Genomic DNA, 27,584 nt, shown 5'->3' with positions numbered 1-27,584 from the left:
TCTCAATTGTACGCTTGAATTCCTTTTAGTCAACTCACTAATTAAGCTGTTCTGTTATTTGCATAGAATTCCTCAACTGTTCTTAACCTTTATTGTTCTTCCCTGCCTTGCAAATGTATTCCCCGAGTTCCCAGATAGAAACACATACAGGAAAGGAACACAGGCCATATAACGGAATCTGAGTAAACGTACACCTTAGTGGGGTAGGCAGCTCATAGGGAATTCTTATCTACAGTCTGTGCTGGCAGGTGGCTGCCCTATGTCAAGAGTCACCTCCAGGAAAAGAACATCAGGATAAAGATGGAAAATGGAGCTGAAGACAGATCAGACTTGTGGGAAGAGGACTTTCATTGACATCCTGAAAAGCAGGTCTTCACACACTTTTCAATCTGCTGTCAGTCAGAGGTCCCTGGGCATGAAGCAGCTTAATGGTTCCTACCTCTGTGGTACAAATGGGGCCGCTGGTGTAGTCCGATGGCCAGTCAGTTACTCGCCTAGTAACATGGCTGAGGCAGAATGGCTTATTTACTTAGAATGACATGAAGTCTCTCAGGAACGCTGACAAGAACAAGGGCTGTCATTAGAAATTGAAATACTACATCAGGAAGATGAGCAGGTACTTCATATTTCTGACACTTATTTTTGTTTTGAATCCCACAACGCGAGAGGTAAAGAACTTTCTTAAGGAAAACAGAAGTTTTCCAAAACGATTCAGAGATGATGGAAAGGTTACATGTGGTGTTTGCCAATTTGTAAAATCGTAACAATTTTAAAAACCTCGTTATCAGATGAATGCTCACATGCCTGCATTTAGCGCAACATACAGCAAGCTAGGCCTCTGCAGAAAGACAGGTACGAAAGAACTACACACCCCAAATTGTATGCACTGGTCACACTGGTCTCTGGCAGCAGCTACATCCGGCTCAGTCAGGAATCTTACACCTTTCGTCTTTGAAATGTCTGTCAGTCTATTAGCTAAGCAAACAGCTGCCAGTGTCTCCAGACACCATCTCCCACCTCACCGTGGCCCAGCCACCTGTCCTCGGTGCTAGAACTAAATAAAAAGGGGAAAAATGATTCCGTGATCCCTGCCCACAAGAGCTTGTGGTCTCCTCAGAGATAGATAATCGGGGGTAGGTACACACGGAGGACCTTGAGAAAGACGGGAGCGAGAGAAGGCCTTTGCTAGGTCTTCAGAGATGAGCGGCGGTAGCCACGTGAAGGTGACAGAGGGACGAGGTCCAGTACAGCCAGACTGAAGTTGCAGGGTACAAGCAGGCCAACGAAGCATCAGGTTGAGGGAGCAAATATTAAAATGGAAATGTAGCTGTATCTTATATTGCATGTTAACTTTGAATTTATTAATTTGGTGGGGAAGAAATAGGGAACCGATGAACGGTTTCTGGCAAGGAAGGAGCAAAGAGAGGGCCAGAGCCAGCGAGGTTTCCATTTCAGGTGGGTCACCTTGGTAGCGTTCCAAGAGACAGCAGGTACCAGACAAGGAAGAGAGCATGTCATTAGAGAAGGCAGGCTGCCCCATGAAAAGGTGCTCCCTTTGCAAAGCTCCATAAATAAATGAAAATATAGGAGGTGGATCATTTACTTCATAATAGATAAAGCAATTATGTTGTATTCTCAAAAGTCACTAAAGACCCACGGAAGTCACCTTAGGGGGGAAAATACCAGGTATTTTAAGGGCAGGGAAAAACTCAAGTTTGGATTAAGGATAGGAATGACAGAAGACTCCAACTGTGCTCAAGGAAGAAAACTGGAGGCCTGCTTTCAAAGGGAAGAATCAAGTGTACAGAAAACCAACTTGTCACCACCTGGCACTAACCCACAGGTTACGTTCTACTGGGCCAGTCCAAAAGCTGCCAAAAGCAGCCAAGTTTGCTGTGCTGACTCCTGACTGTGAGCAGAAACATAAATGCTGTGTTATCTTACAGCTCCTCATTTCATTCTCTCCGGTGTTGCAAACCAATCCTTACGGCCATCACAGGATGGTTTTCTGACTCAGATTGGAAGGACTGCTGTGGTGTCAAATGTGACAGTTGCTGTTGCCTACGCAGAGAAATGAAGCAATGGCACTACTGGGCTCCCGTGTGTATAAATGTTCTATGTTCCATTACTACCATATCTCACTGAGTATGACAACAAACTTCCACCGCAATTTAAAAAAAATGTTAACCTCATCTTTGTACCTCCTTCCACCACTACCTCAAGTAACTGTTGACACTAAAAAAGTAAATATATTCAGAATAATCACTTAACCCACTCAACAGTTTATTTCTAACACCGTATTTTATTATACCCTGAAATACAAGCTACATTTTTACAAAATAGAAATTCACTGTATAAGTGGAATAAATTGCTTTTATTCTGTATAAGCTGAATACGCTGATTTGTTTTATGAACACTGATTTTATAGGAATGGTAACAATTTTTTAAAGTTAACTGATTTATTGAGGGGGAAGAAGGCAGTTTACAAAAATCTATATGCAGAGATAATCCTGGTAGTGTATCTCAAACACAGAGGTAGAAACTTGAGTCAATGATGCAAACTTTAGCAAAAACATTTTACAGGTAGAGTGAGTTTCGGTGTTTATAAAAGAAAGCTGAACTTGTAGTAAAGGGTTTTCGTGCATATATGCATGCTCATAATCTATATGCATATATACAGGTCACACTTTGAACGAGCCCTCTATTAGAATCAAATTTACAAAACAGGTTAAGTTAGTGTTGACTGACTTTTAACAATAAAAGGACTCACTGTGGTTTTTTATTTAAACCGCTTACTCCAAAGTAACCAATTGACAAACGGTTTTTAGGAGCTCGCTCTGTAAATGTAAGTACATCAGTATACAGTGATGCACGTGTGACCTAAACCTAGCTAACAGCAGATGCTGTTCCCTAAGTCGGCCTTACTCACCCTTTTCCACGTCTTAATAGTTCTTAGATCAAATATGTAGCAGTCTTTACTAGGGTGTGGGTGATAACAACAAGTAACAGGAATGGAAATGGTATATACCCACTCAGCTATAACTAAGGCTTAAACATGAAATTATTAAAACCCGTTTATAACCCCACTCAGGCCCTTCTACGAGTTTAGTAGTAACTTTACAGATGTTACATGTCATATTTCTGTCCTCTTTGTGCCTGCTCCTCTACAAAAATTCTCTTTGTATCCAATCCCGTTAATCAAATCAGAATGCCAGAAAATTCAAACCCTTTTTCCTCATCTCTAACGTGGCTGAAAAAATTTTCATTAGCAACGAGAGAACTTGGAAGAAAATAACGTCTACATACTTAAAAAGAAAAGAAAAATACCTGACATTGTATTTGCAAATTTACTTGCAATTACTTTAAAAAAAAAAGAACAACATGATTTCTGTGGCTTGCTGTCCTTCAGCCTTCCAAGGTGTGGATTATTTAATTGCTAAACATTTTCTGCCTATATTCCAGTCTCCTAGACTATTATCCACCTTTTCATAATGAATTTGCTTTATACTGACACAGTCAAACCCTGGCATAAACTTTCTCTTAGCATGAACTTTCTCTTAGCAGCAAATAATGCTTTTAAAGGCAAGCGGTTTCTTTTCAATGAAAACCATATTCCCATTCCTACCTGTTAGTTACCGAGGTAACTACAACCATGTATTAAAAACCATCTCCACAGGATGTGTCCTAACCCACAATGCTATTCGACCTACCTACCAACCAGCACCATCATGTTAATATTCACTTACCACCGACATGTAATCAGGCAACGTCTTGAGAATGTTCCAGTTGCTAAAGAAACAGTGCCTCATGTGAGTGCAATGAACACTGAGATTACTAGTATTCTCTGCTCAATTTTAGTAGCACCTCATCAGTGATAAACCAGCATCTTGTCCAAATCGTCTCAACTTTTCACTTCGACTGAAATAGATTTTCTTTCATCACGGGCAGTATGAAGCAGCTATATGGATTAGTAACTTGATTACAACGACCCTAAGGTTCTAGTGACAGAGGAACAAAAATCATGACCGCACATCTCTCCACTGCCTCTACATCATGTAAGGAGGAAACAAAGTCTTCAAAAAACAAGTACCCAAGTAGCTTTTTACTCTTTTCTAAAATTTATCGACATAAGACATTATAGAGGATTAGTGCTAACTTCACTTCTTATTCTCCCCGTTACTCCTTGAAATCAGAGTTTTTAAGGGCAATGTCCTAGGTCATTCCTTCCGTTCAAAATCACCAGATCATTAAAAACAGATTTCCTGGGCCCTATCCCGAACCTACTGGTTCAAATTCTCAGGAAGGAAGCCAAGAAAGCCTGCATTTTTTTAAAAAAAACAAGCTTATTCACTGTCAAGTCTTACAACCACTATTCTATATGTTATACAGCATTATCTGCCCATACTGTAATTTTTAGTTGCCTGATATTTGGGGCAACTGTTAGAAGGTCAGTACAAGATTAGGGTAAATAATTTAAGTTTTAGGTGAGTTAGATTCCAATTCTAACATCAACTATCTGTGTGAGTTAAAGAATTATGAAGAAAAAAGTATACAAGAGTGTTCTGGAAAACAAAGGTTGGACTAGACAGTATTTAAGATTTATTCCAGATCTAAAACTCTGATCTTATTTTTCTTTGTTTTGTCTACTCATATTGACATGGGATGTACTGCAAACACAAGTTTAAGGTAGTAATAGGTACCAAAGCTATTTCTAGTCTTGGCAGATGGCACGTAAGAAAGAGCTGATCTGCTGATCCGATTTCTATTTCTATTAAACACAAACTCCTCTGCCACACTTCTCCTTAAGTGTTCATAACCAGCTATTCTGTTTAATCCAATTGTCTCCCTATCCATTCTGCTATAACTGTATTTATATTGCAGAACAAGAAATAGCTTTGCTAAACAAAGATTACTTTAAAATGTGGTATTACCCGTAATTTAATATGTAAGGAGGAAAGGGAAGAAATCAGGTGAGTACTGAGACGGAGGGATTCCCACAGGCCCATGAACTCAAATACCATAACCATTCACATCTACACCATCAGATATTTTGAGTAAAACTACATTGCAATCCGCTAGGTCTATAAAGTAAATGTGATTTGAATGCATGCACATTTGATAAAAATTAGAAAATTTAAAAAGACAACGGGTAAAGTGTTGACAGCACTGAGGGCGACAGGACCTCCATGAGGCTGGGACAGGCCCTGGTCTTGGCTACCATCCCGCCACCTGCGTCACCTGCAAGGCCCTATGTGATCCAGGGCCCTCACTGCCCCCGCACCCCTCCCTCGGTGATCTTGACCCTTACTCCTGCATCCAGGACTTCCCGTCTGCGTCTGCGGGGCCTTCCGTTGGGAGTGCCCTCACAGTATGCGCAGGGCTCAGCCCCCCGCTTCCTGCCAGTCTGCAATCAAATATCACCTGCTCAATGCATTCTTACTAGGTCTCCTGTCTCAAATTTCAAGCCCCTATTCTCCTCTTTGCACAGTTTTTTTCCTTAGCACTTACCACCATTTTACATGCATTTTGCTTCTTTCCCCCATAAGTTTAAGCTCCATAAGGCAGGGAATCGTGTTTCACTGACTAGTGTGTCCCTACTGCCTTGAACAGGGTCTGGCACACACGTGGCACTCAGCGTTGATCAGTGAGTAACCAGGTACATCACAAACTATGTACTTTTCGCTTACTTATATCACCCTACTACCTGTATTAAACTGAAAGAAAACACACTCCACAAAAAAGTATATGGCTTTCGATGGAAAAACCATGATGGTGTTAATACTGTTAAAAAATAAAGCATGTTACCCTCACCAAAGACTCATACAGTATTCAATTCTCAAAATTTCTTTGGGGTTCTTCCAGAGAAAATGTACTAGAGTAAGCAGTTCAAATTTTGTCCGAAGTTGGGATGCTTATAAATGAAATTGTTTGACTTACTCTTGGTTTCCAAATGGCTCCATAGGCCGAAACCAATGCCACACCTGGCTTTATAAATCTCTGGCCTCCCTCACTCTACCCAAGTTCCTGACGCTCAAGATTTCTTCTGAAAGGATGACTGACCTGACGAGAAAAGAAATTTCAGGCCCTTCTCTAAGGCAACATGCACAAACAATTAGGACCCCCTCTACCCCCCAAAAAAAGGAATCTGAAAATTAAACAGCAAAACAAAAACTACTTGGATATCACACTGGTTTTGATTAGTTATATAACTGCTATTCCTTCCAATAATGTAGATAATTTAAGAACAAGTCAGATTTAGCTCTCATGACCATACTTAAAAAATTACTACCATATCGATGAATAAATGATCAATTTCAAGGGCATGATATAAAAAAAAAGTAAACTTTTAAACACTAACTATTTAGTTTGGGGTAAAGTAACAGTTCTGACACTTGAGTACCAAAACTAAGAAAGTAACGTTGAGACTGAGCAAGGACACACAGAGTAAAACGAGACCGGACTGCAAACAACCCTAAAACCACTGGAACTGGGAGAGGTCCCATGAGAGGCATAAAGAGGAGTGGGCAGCACAGCTGGAGGAGCAGATTATCCTGCAGGGGTATGGAGCAGGGGGTGTCAGGACAGTACTGCCATTCTAACTGGGGCACTTAAAGAAAGAACAGAATACGGACATTCTTTGCAGGGTGAAGACTACAAGCAAATGCACGCATCCATCAATCTCTCAAATTCTGAGGGTGCATTCCGCGCCGGCCACCGCCCCCGGCCGCCCACTTCTAGGAAGCTCAGTCACATGGGAGAAGAAGAGACAACTATAGTGATCTGGTGGAAAACAGATCAGACTCTCAAATATGCTCATGAGACACAGCGGTTTTGGTATAACTATCAAAGGATCTAATGGATGCCTCAACCATAAGCAAATAACCAAATCCAACTGCTACAAAGTCAGCCACTGACCGATAACACAAGATTACACAGCTTTCCTGGAAGCGGCATATGGGCTGTTTGGATACATCAGTAGGAAACTGGAGCTTCCCAGGTTGGGTAGAAGGAGGACTGAAAATACAAGAGATATTCAGACAGTGCAGGGGTCTGCAAACTAAAACCAAGACTATGCAACACAGACTGTATGTGGCCTGCAAAGCATTCTCTCTATGGCCCTTTACAAAAAAAGTTTCTGACCCCTAGAGTATTCTTTGTGCCTAGAGCTTAGGGACACAGCGAAGCCGTGACAGATGGGTCTCAAAAATTTGCCTGAGGCTGAATTATGAAGGCCCTTAAATAGCAGGTAAAAGTCAGACTTGTTATCCTTTTACGAATGTCACTACTCAACAGGACTGAGAAAAAAAAAATCAAGAGGATTTTATATTTAAGTAACATTTACTGGTCACATACTGAGTCAGGACTAAGTCAAATCCTCACAATCCTGAGAGGTAATTATCCCGGAGTTATAGATGAGAAAAAGGTGCAGATGGGGTAAGTCACTTATCCTCGCAACACACCAGTATTAAAATATAAAATACTGAAGAAACAAAAATACTGGAACTGAGATTTTAAGATTCCAGATTCACATGTTAGTATCCTTTCCACTATAAAACAGTTACCTCTGTGGTAGAGTAGAAATGAAAGTGATCGTTTGTAACTAATAAATGGCAAAATAATAATAAAGCCAAGAAAACGCATTCAATTCCTTAGCACATTTCATGGGCACTGAAAATACATCCCCAACCTAAGCTAACTTACGCAAGTGTTCGTTTGCAGTCAATTACGTCACAGAAAAGGTCAATGCTAGAGTACAAATGATCAGCAAAGAGTGGTAGCTGGGGGAGGAGCACCCCAAGCCTGAGCCCACGGTGGTGTCTCCACACAAAGGACGGCACACACTCATCTCTGCGCCTCACTGATTCTTCAGGGAGAAATAGGATGGATGACCTAACTTACTAAAACATGGGCTTCTCTACACCGATGGAAGTAACAGGACAAAATCCCTGGTTTTCTTGCTGTGCAATTTCGCACCTTGTTATTATAAACCCTAACAGTTTTACTGTTTTGAGATTTAAATTAAAATGGAATTAAAATCCGAGAACTTCTGAAAGGAAGCCTCTTAACATACTGTAGTTTGTATCTTCTGCCACCGTTATCACTTTGATTCTTTTTAAAGTACTACTGACAATACTTAAGAGAAATAACCACTCATTCAAATTAAAAACATTTCTATGAACTCTTTATGCTCTCAAAGCACACATTTTTAAATTTATACTAACAATTTTTAACTAGTTGATATACTTTCCCCAGACAGAATCCTTAATCTGGAAGGAATCCGGAAGGACTGAGCTTATAAGACGACGACTTCCTGCAGGATTTGAATCTCGCATCCTAAATGCATATAAACTGATGCTCCAGGAACATTAAGCATTGCTTTCTGCACCTTACATATACAGGTACACAATTCTTCCAAAACCTTTGGAGCCAGATATGTTTCTGAATTCTGAATTTCGTATTTTAGCATACAATATAGATATACCATCTATTCTGTAACAGCCTCAACAGGAACTGTGCTAGCATTCTGTAATTAAACATTATTTCTGCAGCAAAATATGACCATTCCTATTGTAAGTTCACTGTCAGGTTTTGTACCACTGAGTCTCACACACACGCGCACACACAGTTTTTATAGCGTCTTCTGGATTGGGAAAAATAATTGTGTAATTAACTTATTCAACTCTTAACAGCCCATGAGGTGGATATTATCGTCGTCCCAGTTTTACAGACAGGAAAACTGAGGCACAGACATCAAGTATCTGTCACACAGCTAGTAAACAACACAGCCAGGATTTGATCCCAAGGAACCACCATGAAATGCTGCCTCCAATGTTCGTAAAGCATTAAGCATAAAGTATGTGCAACAGGTTACTGTTATTTGGAGCTTTTGTACTTGCACTGCAGAGCATGGTTTTTTAAATCCCACATATAGGCATTGAAGGTGATTTTCCTAACACTTTTTGATAAACTGAAAATTGCCTTTGGACAAACAGTATTTTTTTAAAACATCTTTTTGTGTGTGATTTTAGCTGCTCTGGGGGGCAACTGAATCCTACAATCACAAGAAAAAAGAAAGTCAATGAGATAGGTATGAGAAGCCTCAATGCAAAAACAATGAAAAATTCCAATTCTGAAGGCAGAGCAAAGACAACATTTAGAAGACCCCAGATTAGCCGAACTAAGACCCCAGACTAGCCAAACTTCAGAATATGTATGCAATGCTAACAAAGCCTGGGGCAAAGGGACTAAACCTGAATCCAATTCTACTGAAAAAATCAACCATACACTGACCCTAATACGCTTATCTAGGAAAAAACAATTTGAAACAATCTCAGCATCTGTACAATGAAAACAAGTTTGAAAGCTCCCAAGTTTAAAGAATGATTGAATCAGCATAACGTGCCAGTCTTCCTACACCTATAGCAGTTGTAAGGGTATCTTGTTTCTCTGTAATTATCTGGATTTGAGAAAAAACGGCACCTTCAATACAAATCAAGAGTACCTGAGGCAAGAGGCAAGAGATTTGGATTCCAAATAAGCTTTCCTACTTAGGAAACTGATGATAATATTCTGATTTTAGTATTATATCTTCCCATCCATATACAAGAAGAATTAAACAATTCAACTTGCACATTCTCTGCTTGTCAGAGTTGCTTTATTAATAAAAATCATTCATTACACACTCAATTCATTTGCCTGAAGTGGGAGTCAGTTGTTAAATGCATGGAAACTGGAGTCTGACAGGCCTGGATTCCAATCCCAGCTTCATCACTCCTCAGTGGAATGAATTTGGACCAAAAACTTAACTGTAGCCTCGTTTTTCTGATCTGTAATAGGATGCTATCACGGCTTCACAAGGCTGCTATAATGAGGGATTGCATCTAAAGCACTTAGTAACACCTGATCCATAAAAAGTACTAGTCCAGAATGGCTACCACTGTTAATTGCCTTAATGAGTTAGCAATGTGTGTGATTTTAGCTGATCTGGGGGGCAAATTTACTGAGGTAGGAAGAGAAGCTAAGAGTTCAATTAATTTCAGAAGCAAATCACCGGGTGGCTCCAAACAGTAACATCTGTGAGTAAATCATACCTCCAATTTGCCCGCAAGTTCGCAGACATTTCCCAAATAAAGTCCCCTGGTGTGTAAAACTATCTCACAACAGAATATGCACAGCTGGGGACAAAGGGACACCAACCACATCAGTGCTGATGACCCCTCTTATTTAAGACCACACATACTTCCTGGCACAGAAACCGTTATTTTGTTTGTTTTGCTTTTATTATCTTTTCTCCTTGGTTCCTCCAAGGCAGAAATAACTGAAATCCATATTGGTCTGGGACAGTAATAGCAGGTGTGAGTATAAACTTCTCTAGAGCTGGTTACAAAGGGAAGTAGCTCTTGTCTCTCTCTCTCACACACACTCCCTCCACCCAGACATGTTCTGCCTATTTTTGGAAATATCAGTAATAGCTACAAGTCAGAGAGCTGCGATTAATCTGGACGAGGAAGAATTAATGTGCACTGGGCAGATCAGATGGTAAATTAACAGGCAGCCCTGCTCTGGGTCAGTGATACATGTCAGAGAATGACAGAGAGTGATGATGGCGATAACTGGAGGAGAAAAGGAAGGTAAAAGGGGAAAGAATAGACAAAAAATACCTAAGTATTGAGCTAAATTAAAATTTCTACCTGAACTATTCATAACAACCATGACATACCCCCATTTTAAATGTTTATTTAAAATTTATCCAGAAAATTTATACAGGACAGTCCAATTCTTTTCTCCCAGGCTCAGGGACACAATGACAATAATAATTCAATGTTCTGCAGTTAATGAATATCACAAATCTGAGGAATGAAAACGTTAAAAAAAAAACAACCTGTAGTTATCAATGCAAACCATCCTTTCTCTCCATTTCACATAGAGAAAACAGATTTTTTTCCTCTTAAGACGGCAGAGCAGGTATACTGTGTTCACCTCCTCCCAGGACCACATCAATTACAACTAACCCACAGAACCACCAATATTGAGAATTGCCTGAAGTACTGCCCTCCAACCACAGACATACAGAAGCCACCTGGAGCCTGGGAGGAGGGGCAGAGGTAAGGAACAGGCTGGCCCCACACCTGCTTTTGACCATTAAAAACCAGGAGGGATTATCTCGGCTGCGGAGATCACTCCCCTGAGAAGCAAGGGGTGCCAGCCCAGGGTTTCAGGGCGGGGGAGAGAAGTCCCCAGAACCTCTGGCTGTGAAAACCAGTGGAGACTGTGGCTGAGTGAGCGGAGGTCAGCTGCACTCCCTGGTGCTCCTCTGAAAAGGCCTGCGCACAGACTTACCCGCTGATGGAATCCCTCGTTCTGAGCTCCAGTGCAGGGGCAGCAGCTCCAAAGGCGCCAGGGACACATGGAGAGGAAGTGAATTGATTAGCTTCAGGGTGAGGGCTGGAGGGACAGCTGTCTCCTGGATGGAGGAGCTGGCGGAAGCCATCGTTTTTGGTTGAGCCCTCCCCTCCCTGCGTGCAGACGCACACACGCGGACGTGGTACCTGAGTCTCCATCAAATTGGCTATGACCTGACATCTGCCCCACCCTGGTTCCCTGAGACCACGCCCCACCCAGCTATCTGGCACACTGAAGCTGCTTCCAGGAACTTTTCCGTATAAACAGCCTGCCTTGGCTCATACTAAGACTTTCCTAAAACCTCTCAAAAGTTCACAAAACCCAAACAAGCAGATGTGGCTGCCGCATGCCCCGTACCGCTGGCTGAGCAACCCTAAGCCCAGCACTAGCGGCAGCCGGCCTTGGTTCGTGGCTTAGCCTCTCAAGGCACCTCCAGGCAGCAGAGGTGGCGGCCATCTCTGAATTGCTTTCTGGCTCATTCCAGGTGGCTGTGGGCAGGGCACAGACTGTGGCTAAACTTGGCCTGCAAGGGGTCCCTTCCCAGGAGGCTCAGGGGCTGGCAGGCGCAGTAGCCAGTTTCAGACGGGGCCGGAGCTTCACCTGACCACCTCCAAGGATGACACACCCAAAGGGCAGACTGGGCAGGCACCAGAGCCCTGCTAAAGCAAACGCCGTTCTGTAGGGTCAGCCCCTGCACCACAGCTTCTCCACTGTAGTCACGGCCAATCCTCACAACCAATCAGCCTGAGGGTCAATCCTTCCCATTGACCTGCAAAGAGCAATCAAGTCTCAACTACAACAGGTGGGCACATACAACCCACAGAAGAAACATACCTGGATTACCCAGCTCAGGTGACCAGGGAGACTGCACCACTGGGTCCTACAAGACATCTACTACATAAGGCCACGCTATGAAGACCAAGAGGCATAGCAGCTCTACCTAATACATAGAAACAAACACAGCGAGGCAGCCAAAATGGGGAGACAAAGAAACATGTCCCAAATAAACAACAGAACAAAACTCCAGAGAAAGAACTAAACAAAATGGAGGCAAGCAATCTATCAGATGAACAGTTTAAAACACTGGTTATAAGGATGCTCAGTGATCTCAGGGAGAACTTCAACAAAGAGATAGGAAACATAAAAATGGAGATAGAAAACATAAAAAAAATCCAGTCAGGAATAAAGAATACAATAATGGAAATGAATACATTACAGGGAATCAACAGTAGATGAAGGAGAGGACTGAATCCGGAATTTGGAAGATAAGGTAGCAGAAAACATCCAATCAGAACAGCAAAAAGAAAAAAGAACCCCCCAAAATGAAATAATGATGGAAAACTTCCCTAACCTGGCAAAGGAAATAGACACACAAGCCCAGGAAGTACAGTCTCCCAAACAAAATGAAGCCAAACAGGCCCACAACAAGACACATCATAATTAAAATGCCAAAGGTTAAAGACAAAGAGAATCTTAAAAGCAGAGAAAAAAGGAGTTACTTACAAGGGAGCTCCCAAGACTCTCAGCTGATTTCTCAACAGAAACCGTGCATTCCACAAGGGATTAGCAGGAAATATTCAAAGTGATGAAAAGCAAGGACCTACAACCAAGATTACTCTACCCAGCAAAGCTGTAATTTAGAATTGAAGGACAGATAAAGAGCTTCCCAGACAAGAAAAAGCTAAAGGAATGCCTCACCACCAAACAAGTATTACAGAGAATGTTAGAGTGACTTAAGACAAAAAAATAAAAATAAAAATAATGAATAATAAAATGGCAATAACTACGTATCTATCAACAATTACTTTAAATGTAAATGGAGGGCCGGCCCGGTGGCTCAGGCGGTTAGAGCTCCATGCTCCTAACTCTGAAGGCTGCCGGTTCGATTCCCACATGGGCCAATGGGCTCTCAACCACAAGGTTGCCAGTTCAATTCCTCGAGTCCAGCAAGGGATGGTGGGCACTGCCCCCTGCAACTAAAATTGAACACGGCACCTTGAGCTGAGCTGCCTCCCGATGGCTCAGTTGGTTGGAGCGCATCCTCTCAACCACAAGGTTGCAAGTTCGACTCCCGCAAGGGATGGTGGGCTGCGCCCCCTGCAACTAGCAACGACAACTAGACCAGGAGCTGAGCTGCGCCCTCCACAACTAAGACTGAAAGGACAACTTGAAGCTGAACGGCACCCTCCACAACTAAGATTGAAAGGACAACAACTTGGCTTGGAAAAAAGTCCTGGAAGTACACACTGTACCCCAATAAAGTCCTGTTCCCCTTCCCCAATAAAATCTTTAAAAAAAAAAAAAAGTAAATGGATTAAATGCTCCAATCAAAAGACAGGGTGGTTGAATGGATAAGAAAACAAGACGCTTTCATCTGCTGCCTACAAGAGACTCATTTCAGATCAAAAGATACACACAGACTTAAAGTGATGGGAAAAAGATATTCATGAAAATGGAAATGAAAAAAAAAGAAAAACTGGTGTACCAATACTTATACCAGACAAAACAGACCTTAAAACAAAGGCAAGGGACAAAGAAGGACCCAGTAATCCCACTTCTGGGTAATTATCCAAAGAAACCCAAACTGCTACTTTAAGCCGACGTGTGCTTCCATATGTTCACTGCAGCACTCTTTACAATGGCCAAGATGTGGAAGCAGCCTGGGTGTCCGTCAATGGATGAATGGACAAAGAGGAGATGGTACATATATACAGTGAAGTATTGCTCAGCCATGGAAGAGAATGGGTTCTCGCCATCTGCGGCAGCATGGATGAACCTGGACGGTGATGTGTTGAGTGGTGTCAGAGAGCAAAGACAGATGCAATGTTGATTTCACTTAGGTGTGGAATCTAAAGAACCAAATAAAGAAATAACTCATAGATAGCATTTAGATGGTTGCCAGATGGGAGGGGAGATTGGAATGGGTGAAAAAGGGGAAGGAATTAAGAAGCACAAACTGGTACTTACAAAATAGTCATGGGGATGTGAAGCACAGAGAACACAGTCAATAATATGGTAACAACTACGTACAGTGCCAGGTGGGTATCAGACTAGTCAGGGGGATCAGTTCTTAAAGTATACAAATGTCTAACCACTATGCTGCACACATGAAATTAATATAAAATAATACTGCATGTCAACTGTAATCGAAAGATTTAAAAAAGGGAGAAAAGGTGAATAAAAGATTCAAACTTCCAAATATAAAACAAGTCAGTCATGGGGATGTAACGTAAGGCATAGAGAATATAGTCAGTAATATTATGACAGCATAGGATAGCGTCAGATGGTTGTTGGACTTATCATGGTGATCACTTCTTTCGGTATATAAATGTTGAATAACTATTGTGTACACCTGAAACTAATATAATATTGTATGTTAGCTGTATTTAAATACAAATCTAAAAAAAAAAGAAAGAAAACAGAATATTTCTTTAAAGTGGCCAATAATTGCCAATACTGAAGACTGAACTTATTAGTCAGCAACTAACTGAGTGGGTTAGGATACAAGGCTGAATTATCAAAACTGAACCTGATGTCTCAAACCTACGTATAGCCACCTAAGAGACCACTTGACAGCAGAGTTCAAAGAAGTAGATTCTCCCATTCAGGACTCTTTGAAGATAGTGAGAACTCTGGGACGTCATCAGGTGCAAGTGATTACAGAAAGCAGGAGACAGATAAAGAATCTATGGTTAAGGGAAAAAAAGTGGATTCCAGGACTAAACCTTAAAAAGAAATACTAAAACAAACCATGTACCTTTGGAAGAAGCAAAAGGTTAACTAGAGTGCTAAAAGAACCAAAATGTGAGACCTGAGAGTGGGAATCTGGAAAGAAGGAGAGACCAACTAACAGCTAAGCTAAGATAGAGAGTAAGGATAATGTTAAGGGACTCTTTATCAAAATGAAGTTCCTAACTCCCTGGAAGCTTACGGATTTTCATTACCTAGAATGGTGACAGGGAAGCAGTACGTGGGAGTGGCACTTCAGGACAACAGTCTAACCTACTTCTTCAAATTCCCCTCTTTACCAATAAATCTATTGTATTTAGACCAGGTACATTTTACAGTTCTATAACATAGCCAAGTATATGAGGAACTCCATTTGGCTCAGCAAAATTCTGAATCCCACAACTAAGCAAATATAGTCAATACATAAACATACTTTAGATATAATGTATCCTTTAAAATACAGGCAAAACTAGTACTAAATTTTTTTAAAACACCAACTTCTATTATTATAGTGTTATTAAGAAAAAAATTGCTCTTAAGTGACAAAAATGTTTCCTTAGTAGCATCATGGAATTTTAATTATACAGTGGTTCCTCAGTTTTCGAACGTCTCCGTTGACCCACATTTCGGTTTACAACACCATAAACCCAGGTAAATGCTTCGGTTTTCAAACACGCATCGGAAGTCGAACATGTCACGCAGCTTCTGCTGAGTGCAAGATCCTGAGGCCTCACTGTCGGCTGTTTTCCAGTGTTTCAGAACTCGAACGGTCTTCCAGAACTGATTACGTTCGGAAACTGACGTACCGCTAACTCTAAGAGCCTATATATTATTTACAGATAAAGGAACTAAGACTAAACGGCTAAACCTGTTGCCGATTGTAAAGCTTGTTAGTGGCAGAGACTTGCTGGAGCTAGGATTCTTGTCTCTGGGGTAGGGCTGTGTACCCGACTTATCACCCTGGTAACAATAGCCTCCCTACCTGTTAGGACCGAGAAAATTTAACATAGAGAATGCAGAATTCACTAATTTTTTTTCCCTAAGGAGAAAATTTTAGAAATTCATACAAGCAAAAACTTAATTTTGCCTTTTCCTTCAGTGTTCAAGAACAAAAACTGTAGCCTGTAGCTCTAGGTAAGCAGGACACGTGACAACCCCGACATGCTTAAACAAGCTGTAACAACCAGTAGCGGCAGGGGCTAGTATCACCCTACCACCATTTTCCTTAAGATCGACCCTACACTTCATGTGAAAGGACCAGAAGCAAGGCGCTAATTCCCATGCTTTGAGGCTGAAATGCTGGCTGGTTTGCCTCCCATTCCCCTCCCCTCAGCTGTGAAGGCAGAGCAGTTCCTCACTACAAACAGTTACTAAATAGATACGAAATACATACGGATTCATTGACTCTCTCAGCAGCTGCCCCAAACCACTGAAAGCAAAGTAATCGTGGGGATGTGAGACGAGAGATTTTCTAATAATGAGAAAAAACCAAAAACCCCTACAAAAACCAAACCAAACCACCAGTGCTGTAATTTCATGAATCCTGCTGTGGCAAAAGCAGCAAGAAGTGGAGCTGGGCTTTCATTAAAAACTCTTCTCATCTTCACAGGTTAGCCTTCAGTACAGTTAAATTTGCAGCATGTTAAACTCAGGTGTCTTTGTTTTTATACAGGAATTTGGAAAGTAAGGACCAAAATCTCAGTGCAATTACAAATACTTCCCACAAAAAGAACCGAATGGGAAATCCCTGTGAGAAGTAACTTCTCAACATTCTCATTAAAAACTTAAGAAAAGCGTAAATAATCCAAACCTGTTCATAGAAAAATTGTATTTACAACTCCATTCAAAAGCAGTTTTTAAAAGCAAACAATATTACACTGAAGTTAAAGAAATCTATGCTCACTCAAAGTTGCCAAGTCTGATAAATTATTAACAGAATACTGCATTGAAAATAAGGCAATAACCCGAGCTATCCCATAACAACATCTGCACTCCCACGAATGGGTAGAACTAATCTATCTAGTAGTAAGTGATAGTTCAGTTCACTTCAACATGTCTGAAATCCTTAAGGATAGAGTGATACAACAGGATCTTCATCAGACTCTTAAAACACTTTGAAGGAAAATACCTTCTAAAGCACAAAGAGGTAAAGAGGTATAATCTTTCAAAAAGATACCCCGTGTTCAAAATTCAAGAATGCAATATTAACACACAATGGGCACTGGCTGATTATACGCAATGCAATGGTAGCAAACTGATTTATTTAGTACTTTTTCCATTCCATGTCATCAGGAGGATTGATTTCAACTTTCCTTTTACCTACATCAGACCAGTTGGTGCTCAAAACTGTACCACCAGACTCCATCTGCAATAAGAAACAGAAATAGGTTAATTCTTGATATAATCAAAACAATATTTTTCACCATGTTCATTCACATCACTGTCCTATAAAGCACTGCATCTCCCTCTGCTAATCAGCAGAGGCGTATGTGGCAAAACTACTTTCAGGTGAAACTAAAACTGGCTCCCAAAGAAAACGATGACATCATCTTTTTTACCAAGAACAGTGAAGACCAGGAAAGTAAACCTGAACTACCTGGACAGAACTTGAAGAGCCCCTTCCTAATGCTCTCTCTGTACCAAATATATGCAAGTACATGCTGGAGTTTTTTTTCAATCAAGGTGCACACACACAGGTACACAAAGTCAATGTCTCAGTAAAAAACTGGTTATCTATTTACCATCAACTGCCCTTACCACCTACCAACAACCTTCGCATATTCACAAATACATTGAAAAGAGCTTCGGGACATTTGTTACCTTAATGCAAAACCCACTGACTTGGATCACAGCAAAGACTAGTATGAATTACTAAAATCCAAACATTTTTAAATCATCAGCTGTGTTACTGGCAAATGTATAAAGCTATCCACCCACTATTACACTGAAACTTCACTACAACCCTGTCCACACTCTATGCCAAGCTCCTTACATGGCTTCCTTTGCATGGGACACTCTTCTCCACTCCAGTGCTTTTTATGTCTTCAGTTATCCTCCAAACACAACATACCACCATCTCTCTGTTGCCTTCTCTGACCCTTTTCAGGACTCTATCCTTGTAGAACTTGTTTTCTGTATGATATAATTACCACTACTATAATGTGTATCACACTGCACCGTTATAATTTTAAGGGTCTGCCTTCTTATACCTGCTTCACTCCCCTAGCTCCAACTAAAGCTGAGAGATTCTAAAACACAAGGAGCATAGTTTACTAATACTTACAGGGAGTACCAAAAAAATGTATACACATTTTAAGAAAAGAAAACTGTATTAAAATTGTAATACTCAATGTATATCGATAACAAAAGATGAATACATGCAAGTCCTGTGCGTACATTTTTTTGGCACCCTCTATATATCCTAGATTTAAGCACAGTGGTCGGGCACATAGTAGCTTCAAGTAAAATACTGAATAAAATGGGACAAGTCTATTTAATAAACTACTTTTAAGAGGACTGGGGGTAAAAAACAAAAGAGGACTGAAGGGATCATATTTAGTTGATAATCTGATCATATTTGCTAACGACATTTATCCCCTCCTTGTGGACTGCAGTACAATGTAACATTTCCCTCTGATTATTTTGTACATGATGATCTTTTTGTCCCAAATAGACTGGAAGATCACCAATGACAGTGTCTGTTTTGTTTCCTTTGTATTCCCACAAGGACAGAGGCAAGCCCTTCGTATGTTCCAGGTCAATGCTGCTAAACAGATGGCTTGTTTTATGGGTGGACATGGTTCAATGACAATCAGCAAAGTTTCTGTATGAAAATGAGTACAAATTCTGCAATCTTGCTTTGAAACTTCACACTCCACTGTTCTATCCAGCACACTCGTAAAAGTCAATGCTGACACTGACTTCTCCTGCAGACATGAAGTAAATGGACTTTTTCCTATTCTCTTCCCATAAGTACAATGAAAACCTTAGACACTGTGTGTGGTGTGTGTGTGTAAATATATATAAACATATGACATACACAACACATATATGGATAGCAATATATATACGAGCGTATATGGATAACAACCACAAGAAGACTCTAAAAGGTGAAGAAAAGAGATCAGAGACCTTGGGACCCAAGGAACAACATGTGGTGAGTTCCTTGGATTTCATTTCTGCCTCATATACACTGGAGTTAGAACTGAAGAAGCTGAAAATGCCAAAGGATGTGAACAAAGAAAAGAAAAAAAAAGGCCCCAACCAAAGCCTGACATCTGTAGCCAAAGGATGAAGAAAAACAGAAACACAGCCTAGAAAGATAGTACTTTTGAAAACAATCACTCTAATCCAGCTAAACTCCAAAGAAAACAATGTGGCCCCATCCCCATCCAGGCTGGCAAAGGCTGAGTGGGGAGCCTAGACTTCCACCCATGCTAGGCTATCATGAACCCACCTCCTCTGCTCTGCGGTGTCAGCAGAAACACGTTAGGAGCCGGAACTCCTATCCTCTCCCATCAGTAGCAAGGAGATGCTTAACAAAATATCTAACATGTGTGTCATGACGTTCCAGGAAGGAGAGGAGAAAGAAGGCAGATCTGAAAAGCAGTCAATGAAATAATGGCTGAAAATACCCCAAATTTAGCGAAAGACATAAACTTATAGATTCAAGAAACTGAGCAAACCCCATTCAGTATAAAAACTAAAGAAATCCTTGCCAAGATGAAGAATTTGTTACAGGCATATCTACCCTAAAAGAATACCTAAAGAAAGTTCTCTGGGGGGAAAAAAAAAGAAAGAAACAAAAGATGGAACCTTGGCACATCAGAAAGGAAGAAAGAAGGTAACAATATGGGTACATACAATAAGAATTTGCTTTTAAGTTTTCTAAATTATGTTTGATGTTTTAGGGAACATTATAACACTGTATAATATGGTTCTAAATATATGTAGAGAAAATATTTAAGAAAATTATAAATGAGGGAGGATGGTGGGATGTAAATGGAAGATTTCTACACTTTACTCATACTGGGAAAAAAAAAGACACCAATAAATTATGATAAGCTTTGTGTAACATAGTATAATATCTAGAGAATCCATTAAAAATGCTATACAAAGAATATATTAAATACTATAGATAAATCAAGATGAAATCCTAAAAACTGTTCATGTACCCACAGAAAGGCAGTAAAAACAAAAACAAACAAAACATAGAACAAACAAACAAAAAACATAAAATGGTGGACTTATTAAGCCCTAACATGTCAATAATTGCATTAAATGTAAATGGTCTAAAGCATCAATTAAAAGACAGATTGGCAGAAGAGATTAAAAAAACATGACCCAAATATATGCTATTAAAGAAACTCAATTTAAATATGATATAGGCAGGTTCAAAGTAAAATGATACAACAAGATACATTATGCAAATAGTAATCAAAAGACAGAAGAACTGGCTATGTTAATATCAAAGAAAATTACCAGAGAATAACATTATATAACAATAAAAAAGTCACACCATCCTAAATGCATAAGCTTTTTTTTTTGCTTTCTCGACTGAAAGCAAAATACATACTGAACTGAATAAAAATGTAAATATAACACCAAAATTTGTGGGAGACTGCAAAAACCCTGCTGAGAGGGAAATTTATAGCATAAACCCACACAACTGAAAAGAGAAAAAGGGTCACATCAATAATCTAAGCTCACATGTGAAGAACCTAGAAAAAAAATAGCAAAATAATTCCAAAGCAAGCAGAAAGAAGAAAATAATAAAGAACAGAAATGCATGAAATTTAGAGGGAAAAAAATTTCTAAAGATCGACAAAGGATTGAAAACAACAATAAAATTTACAAACCTTTAGCAAGATTGACAAAGGAAAGAAAAAAGAGAGAAGACAGATTACTATTATAGGAATGAAATGGAAAATCATTCCAGACCCTGTGGACTTCAAAAGGGTAACAAGGGAGGGAATACTATCAACACTAACACCTTACACAAAATGGAACAATTCCTGAAAAACATAAACTACCACATGTCACTCAATTATGAAACAGATAATCTATAAATAGTCCTATAAGCTATTAGGATAATTAAATTAATAATTTAAAATCTCTCCAAAAAGAAATGAACAGGCCCAGATGGTTTCACTGGTTTAAAGTATGTTTAAAGAAAAATTAACACCAATTCTACACAATCTCTTCCAAAAAATAGAAGAGGATAGAGCACTTCCCAATTCATTTTTATGAAGTTAGTATTACCTTGATAGCAAAACCAGACAAAGACAGTACAAAAAAAGAACACTCTAGACCAATATCCCTTATGAATACAGACACAAAAATCCTCAACAAAGTATTTGAAAATAGAATTGAGCAATATATAAAAAGAATTATGCTCTATGACCAAGTGGGATTTATCCAGGGATGCAAGGTTGGTTCAACAGTAGAAATCAATCATATTAATCATATAAAATCACCACTGTAACAAGCTAAAGAAGAAAACTCATGTAATTATACTGATCAATGCAGAGAAAGCATTCAAAAAGTCAACAGCTATTCATAATTTTAAAAAATCTCAGAAAAATTGGAATAGAGCAGAACTTTAATTCGGTAGAGCGTCACAAAAACCTTACAACTACCTTTATACTTAATGGTGAAAGACTGAATGGTTTTCCCTTAAGATGGGGATATCCCCTTACCACTCTTATTCAACCAAGTGCTGGAATCCAAGCCACTGCAATACAGCAAGAACAGGAAATACAGGCACAATATCAGAAAAGAAAAAATAAAACTGTCCCTATTTGAAGGTGATATGATGCATAAAACAGAAGGAATCTATTCTTCGTAGATCACAAAGAATTTACCAAAAAATTTCCTGGCAGTCGTCAAAGTCAAGAAGATAAACATTAAGAAAACAACTAACTGTATTTCTAGGCACTAGCAATAAACACCTGGACGCCAAAATTAAATATACAACATCAATTATAATCACTTAACATGGACAGGATTTACAGCCTGAAAACTGTGCAACAATGATCAAAAGAATCAAAGAAGATCCGAATAAATGGGTTGGAAAATTCAACACAGTACAGATGTCAGTCCCTGCAAACTGATACGCAGTTCAATGTACTTCCTAACAGGATTTGTTTGTACATAGACAAAATATTCTAAAATTTATATTAACAAAGGGACAGACATGCAGATCAATGGAACAGGGAACCCAGAAACAGACTCACACAAATCTGCTCAACTAAGTTTTGAGAAAGGTAGAAAGCAATTCCATGGACGAAAAGGCAGGCTTTTAAACAAATGGTACTTGGAGCAACTGAACATACATAGGCTAAAAAAAAAGAAAAGGAAAAAAACCATCAACCCACATCTCACATTTTATATAAGAATTAACTCAAAATGGATCATACATTTAACTGTAGTAAGTAAAACTACGAAACTTTTTTTAAAAGAAAAACTGTAGGAGAAAATCTTCTAAGATCTAGGACTAGGGAAGAGTTCTTAGGCTTAACACTAAAATTATGATCCATAAAAGAAAAAATTGGTAAGTTAAACTTCATCAAAATTAAATATCTTTGGCTCTGCAAAAGACCATTAAGAAAATGAAAGGACAAGCTACAGACTGGGAGAAAGTAGCTGCAAACTACATATCTGATAAACACTTGCCAGATTAGTGGTTGCCAGGGGTTAAGGAGCAGTAGGGGTGGGTGGGAAGTGCGTTCGACTATGAAACGACAACCAGGGAATTCTGAGGCAATCGAATTGTTCTGTATCTTAACTGTCTATATCCTGATTATAATGCTGTCCTATAGTTTTGCAAAATGTTCCCACTGGGAAAACTCTGTAAGGACACAATGCATGTGAACTTACAACTATCTCAGAATAAAAAGTTTAATGAAAACAATTATTTTTAAGTCAACAGTGACTTAAAACACAATCATGACTAGTTACCACATGGTGACTTAATGCAGAATAGCTAAACCTCAAACACATTTGTTATTAACTAAACATTTATTTTAATTATTAATTTTAACTTCCTGCTATAAATATAAATGCCTTAAAAGAGAATGACATTTCCAGAGCTATTGGTAAAAGTCAAATGATTACATCGTCAAGCAAAATAACCGACAGTGATGACTTTTCATTAAGATCTCAGAACTTGAGGCCTAATTTAGGTGATATTTATGCTGCACTGGCAAAAAGCCTGAATTTTCTTAGTCAACAGAGAAATTATCAAACCAAGAAATAATTAATGTGCACCTTCACTTGCCAAACACTGTTCTGTAAGTTTCCCTTCTGTATATTTCATCTCTGACATTGAGACTATACATGATTCTATATGGTACACAATGGAAGCTCATTCAGCTACTGTGATAAATTCAACTAGAATAACTCCATTATCACCCACAGTAACCTTGGTATCTCTTAAGCCTTTCAAGATCTAACTTAATGATAAAAAAAAAATTTATTTGGAATAAACCACTTGTTTCTTCCTTCATCCACAAGTTTCCGGCTTCCTCAGTAATTAAGTTTAGAGCAAGAAGAAATGTTCAGACAAAGCATATTCAAAAAGATCTCCCAACTATGCAATTTAGTCTCAAATTATATACTTATCATTCTTTAAAAATTTCTGAAATTTACTACGACAAAATATTATTTTTAAGTTTATGTTCTTACAAATGATTTGTTCATGGCACGTTTCACTTCATCAGAACCATCTGAATAGATCTGCTGAAACAACTTGTTTAAAGCTGCATCTCCCTCCAACTTCTCATTCTTTTCTTCTTCTTTGATCTCTCCAACCAATTTATCCCAATTTCTTGTATAATGAGATGATGATGGATATAGGTTCTTTACATCTATGGAGTAAAAGGACAGACGTGATTAATAAACACGCAGATTATGCCAAGAACATGTAAACTCTGTGACCATCATGTATAAGACACCTCAACTAATAATAGGCGATTGAATTCCATGTTTGCAATAAGTGTCTTTCTGATGTATGCATCAGTAATTAAATTTATACTTCTAAAAACTGAATCAGCATATGCAACTCAATAAAGTGTAAACTTTTGGTACATTATGCAAAATTACATTAAAAAATGATTCTTCAGGTTAATAATAGGGGAAACTTGGTGAGACGTATATAGGGACTTTTATATTTAGAGAAAAGTTGAGAAGATAGCACAAACAATTCTAAAAAATAGTATTTTTTAAAAAAGATGCTTCATTAAATTTCTCTAATAAAGATTTTAATAAATGCTAAAAATGTAACTTTTTTCTGAGATACTTATATTATCGTTCAGAGTAGAAATAAACTGAAAATATAAACAATTATCCATGCCATTTGACAGTGAGTTAAGATTCCATCCTCTCCCCACATTAAAAATATTAGATTAGTTCAACGAGATAATAAGGAAACCTGAATGTTGACAAATACTCCATGGGATGACCTCGAGTTCAACGCCACATAATGCACTCCTAGTGAATAACAGTATTTGTAGGGCACACTGGAATAAATGGAGGCATATTTTGGCACACAAATAGTTAAAGAGAAACTAAGCTACCCAATACCTGTATGAGCAGTTAAGTCATTGTCCAAGGGAAACATAACAAGCCACAAATGTGGGCCACATATATAATTTTAAAATTTCTAGTAGTCACGTTACTAAAAAGAAGCAGGTGAAATGCATTTTTAATAACATGCTTTATTTAACCTAGTATATCCAAAATAGTATCATTTCAACATAAAATCAATATACAAATATTAAGATATTTTATATTCTTTTTTTATACTAAATCTTTAAGATCTGGAATGTACTTTACACTTACCGTGTTTCCCTGAAAACAAAGACCTAACCAGAAAATAAGCCCCAGAATGATTTTTAATGAGATATCCCTTGAAAATAAGCCCTACTGTGTCTTTTGCAGCAAAACTTAATATAAGACCTGGTCTTATTTTCGGGGAAACACGGTAGGGCTTATTTTCAGGGGATGTCTTATTAAAAATCATGCTAGGGTTTATGTTCCGGTTAGGTCTTATTTTTGGGGAAACACGGGAGAGCACATTCCACTCCAGAGGAGTCACATTTCAGGTGCTCAAAAGGTACACGTGGCTAGTGGCTTCCATACTGGACAACGCAGCTCCAGAGCTTTAAAAAGACATGATTCGAAGTTTCCCTATCAATATACTGTTTGATAGTTTCCCTGAAAATAAGACCTACCCAGACCATCAGCTCTAATGTGTCTTTTGGAACAAAAATTAATGTAAGACCCGGTATTATATTATATTTTATATTATATTATATAATATTATATTATATTACAATATATTATACCCAGTCTTACAGTAAAACAAGACCAGGTCTTATATTAATTATTGCTCCAAAAGACGCATTAGAGCTGATGGTCCGGCTAGGTCTTATTTTCGGGGAAACACAGCATTAGGACACATTAATGCTAATCTAAATGTCCATCTTCCACTACTGCCTCTCTGTTATCCCCTTCCTCAAAATAGTTGAGAAACTACTAAGAGTTCATCCTGGTTTTCCATCTTTTCTCTTTACCTGTAAACCAACTTTCTCTCTGCCCATCCTCGCCTCGAAATAAAACAAAATCACAACAGACCACAGTTTTATTCAGGGCAAGCATGTTGTTTCCCAAATCCTATCTACCCTTCCACCACGGGTAATCTCTGCACACGATCAGTAGGGGCCAAATACTCCATGGGATGTGAAAAACCAAAAAATGCGTGCCACGAAAATTAAGAGCCTAAGAAACAGGGGCCTAACCAATCCTAATGCTGATGCCCCAGAAGGATGGGAACACAGGTTCGGTTCTCTACCACCCAGAGAGCTTAAGCAACGTACCCTATCTGCAGTCTGAAGCTTGCTCTACACAGGAATCTGACACGCATATTAATTCCTTACAAAAATATAACAGAACGGGAGGAATAGCATCTTGAATACGCAAAGCACTAAGTTTATAAAAAGTTTGTAAAATCTTTTATAAAAAAGTTTGTAAAACTAAAAAAGCTTCACAGTTGACCTCAGAAAAATGTTAACACCTGTAGATAAGATTACTAAGAGATGGGTAACCTAACTTTCTTGACATTCACTATAATGTCAAATAACTGCAAAGATATCTGTGTCCGCAGAGACTCTCCATTGTTAGAAAATGGAGCACCAAGCAGGATCGGAACCAGACCCAGACTATAAAGAACTGGGTTTAGTCCCAGACAATTAAAGTGCTGGGTGATCTTAAGCAAGTTGCTTAACCTTTTTGAGCCACAACAGGAGACACAGTACTGGGCTGCCTACTACATAGGGCTGTTATTAGAATTAAATGAGATACTACAATTAAAGTGTTTCTTTTAAAAAACGCTTTAAGCTATATATGAACCTCAGCCACAAAATTTCTGGGAGTCGGCCCCAAGTAATGCACATAACATCTTTATTACGTTTTTCAAATAAAGTGGGAAGCAGAACTTTAATACCAACTTAAAACATTTCATTCTTAAAAATTATGTGTTAGTGTCAGCTTCGTGGTTTTGCTAATTATGCTATACCGTGTTTCCCCAATCAGCTCTAATGCATCTTTTGGAGCAAAAATTAATATAAGACCGGGTCTTATATTACATAAGAAATTAATATATAAGACCGGGTCTTATATATTAATTTTTGCTCCAAAAGACGCATTAGAGCTGAGGGTCTGGCTAGGTCTTATTTTTGAGGAACACAGTAGGTTAGATATGATATTATCATGCAAGGAAGCTGGGTGAAGGGTACATGGAAACTCTATTTTTGTAACTTCTATGAGAATCTAAAATTATTTCAAAGTAAAAATAAAATAATAAAAATGAACAATCTGTTGACTAACTCGGTGTTTTCTAAAAGGTGCCACAAGGAAATGTGTTTTCTGTTATAGAAGAAAGCAGTGGAAAATCGAAAAGTAGCTGTAACACAACGTTACCACACTTCAATCATCAAAGCTTTGACTCTAATCAAAAAGAAATTTCTCTCCATTCATTAATGAGGCCATTGCTGTAAAATAGTCTTAGCTTGCAGTTCTAAGAGTGTCCTGTAGATTAATTATTCCATTAGAAAAATACCTAGCTACCTATCACATAAACTTATAACTGACTTCAACATAAAGTAATCTGTCCTTTAAGGCATTAAACAATCAACCCAGTTTTGTGCTCTTCTAGACTTTCCTTAGGCCTCATTACCTGTTTGCCTCCACCTCTAAACTAGCAATACAGTGAAACGGGCCACGTACTTCACTCGGTGAAGCCACAAAATTAGAGTTAACAACATCAGTAGAATAGAAAGAAAGAAAGAAGAAGGCAGAGGGGAGTGAAGGAAATAGTACACTAATTCACTGAAAACCCAAAAAGCAGCAGTAAGAAAAGCCAACACAAAAAAACAAACCCCCGACTGATGTCA

The 27,584-nt window shown here is 38.9% G+C and overlaps 1 protein-coding gene across 1 annotated transcript in view; it reads right to left on the bottom strand.

The window, feature by feature from the left end:
• Positions 1-16,945: 16,945 nt before the first annotated feature.
• The window catches only part of SUGT1 (SGT1 homolog, MIS12 kinetochore complex assembly cochaperone), a 36,740-nt gene continuing 26,101 nt past the window's right edge, over positions 16,946-27,584 (bottom strand). The window contains exons 12-13 of the mRNA XM_033103719.1: positions 23,818-23,999; positions 16,946-17,497 (exon numbers count right to left, since the gene is read on the bottom strand). Coding sequence (XP_032959610.1) covers positions 17,396-17,497; positions 23,818-23,999 — 284 coding nt within the window. The 3' untranslated portion in view covers positions 16,946-17,395. The remainder of the gene's footprint in view (positions 17,498-23,817; positions 24,000-27,584) is intronic.

Source organism: Rhinolophus ferrumequinum, chromosome 4 (assembly GCF_004115265.2).
Source record: "Rhinolophus ferrumequinum isolate MPI-CBG mRhiFer1 chromosome 4, mRhiFer1_v1.p, whole genome shotgun sequence".
NCBI lineage: Eukaryota > Metazoa > Chordata > Mammalia > Chiroptera > Rhinolophidae > Rhinolophus > Rhinolophus ferrumequinum.
The sequence above is the reverse complement of the archived record's forward strand: the minus strand, read 5'-3'. Positions and strand labels throughout refer to the sequence as shown.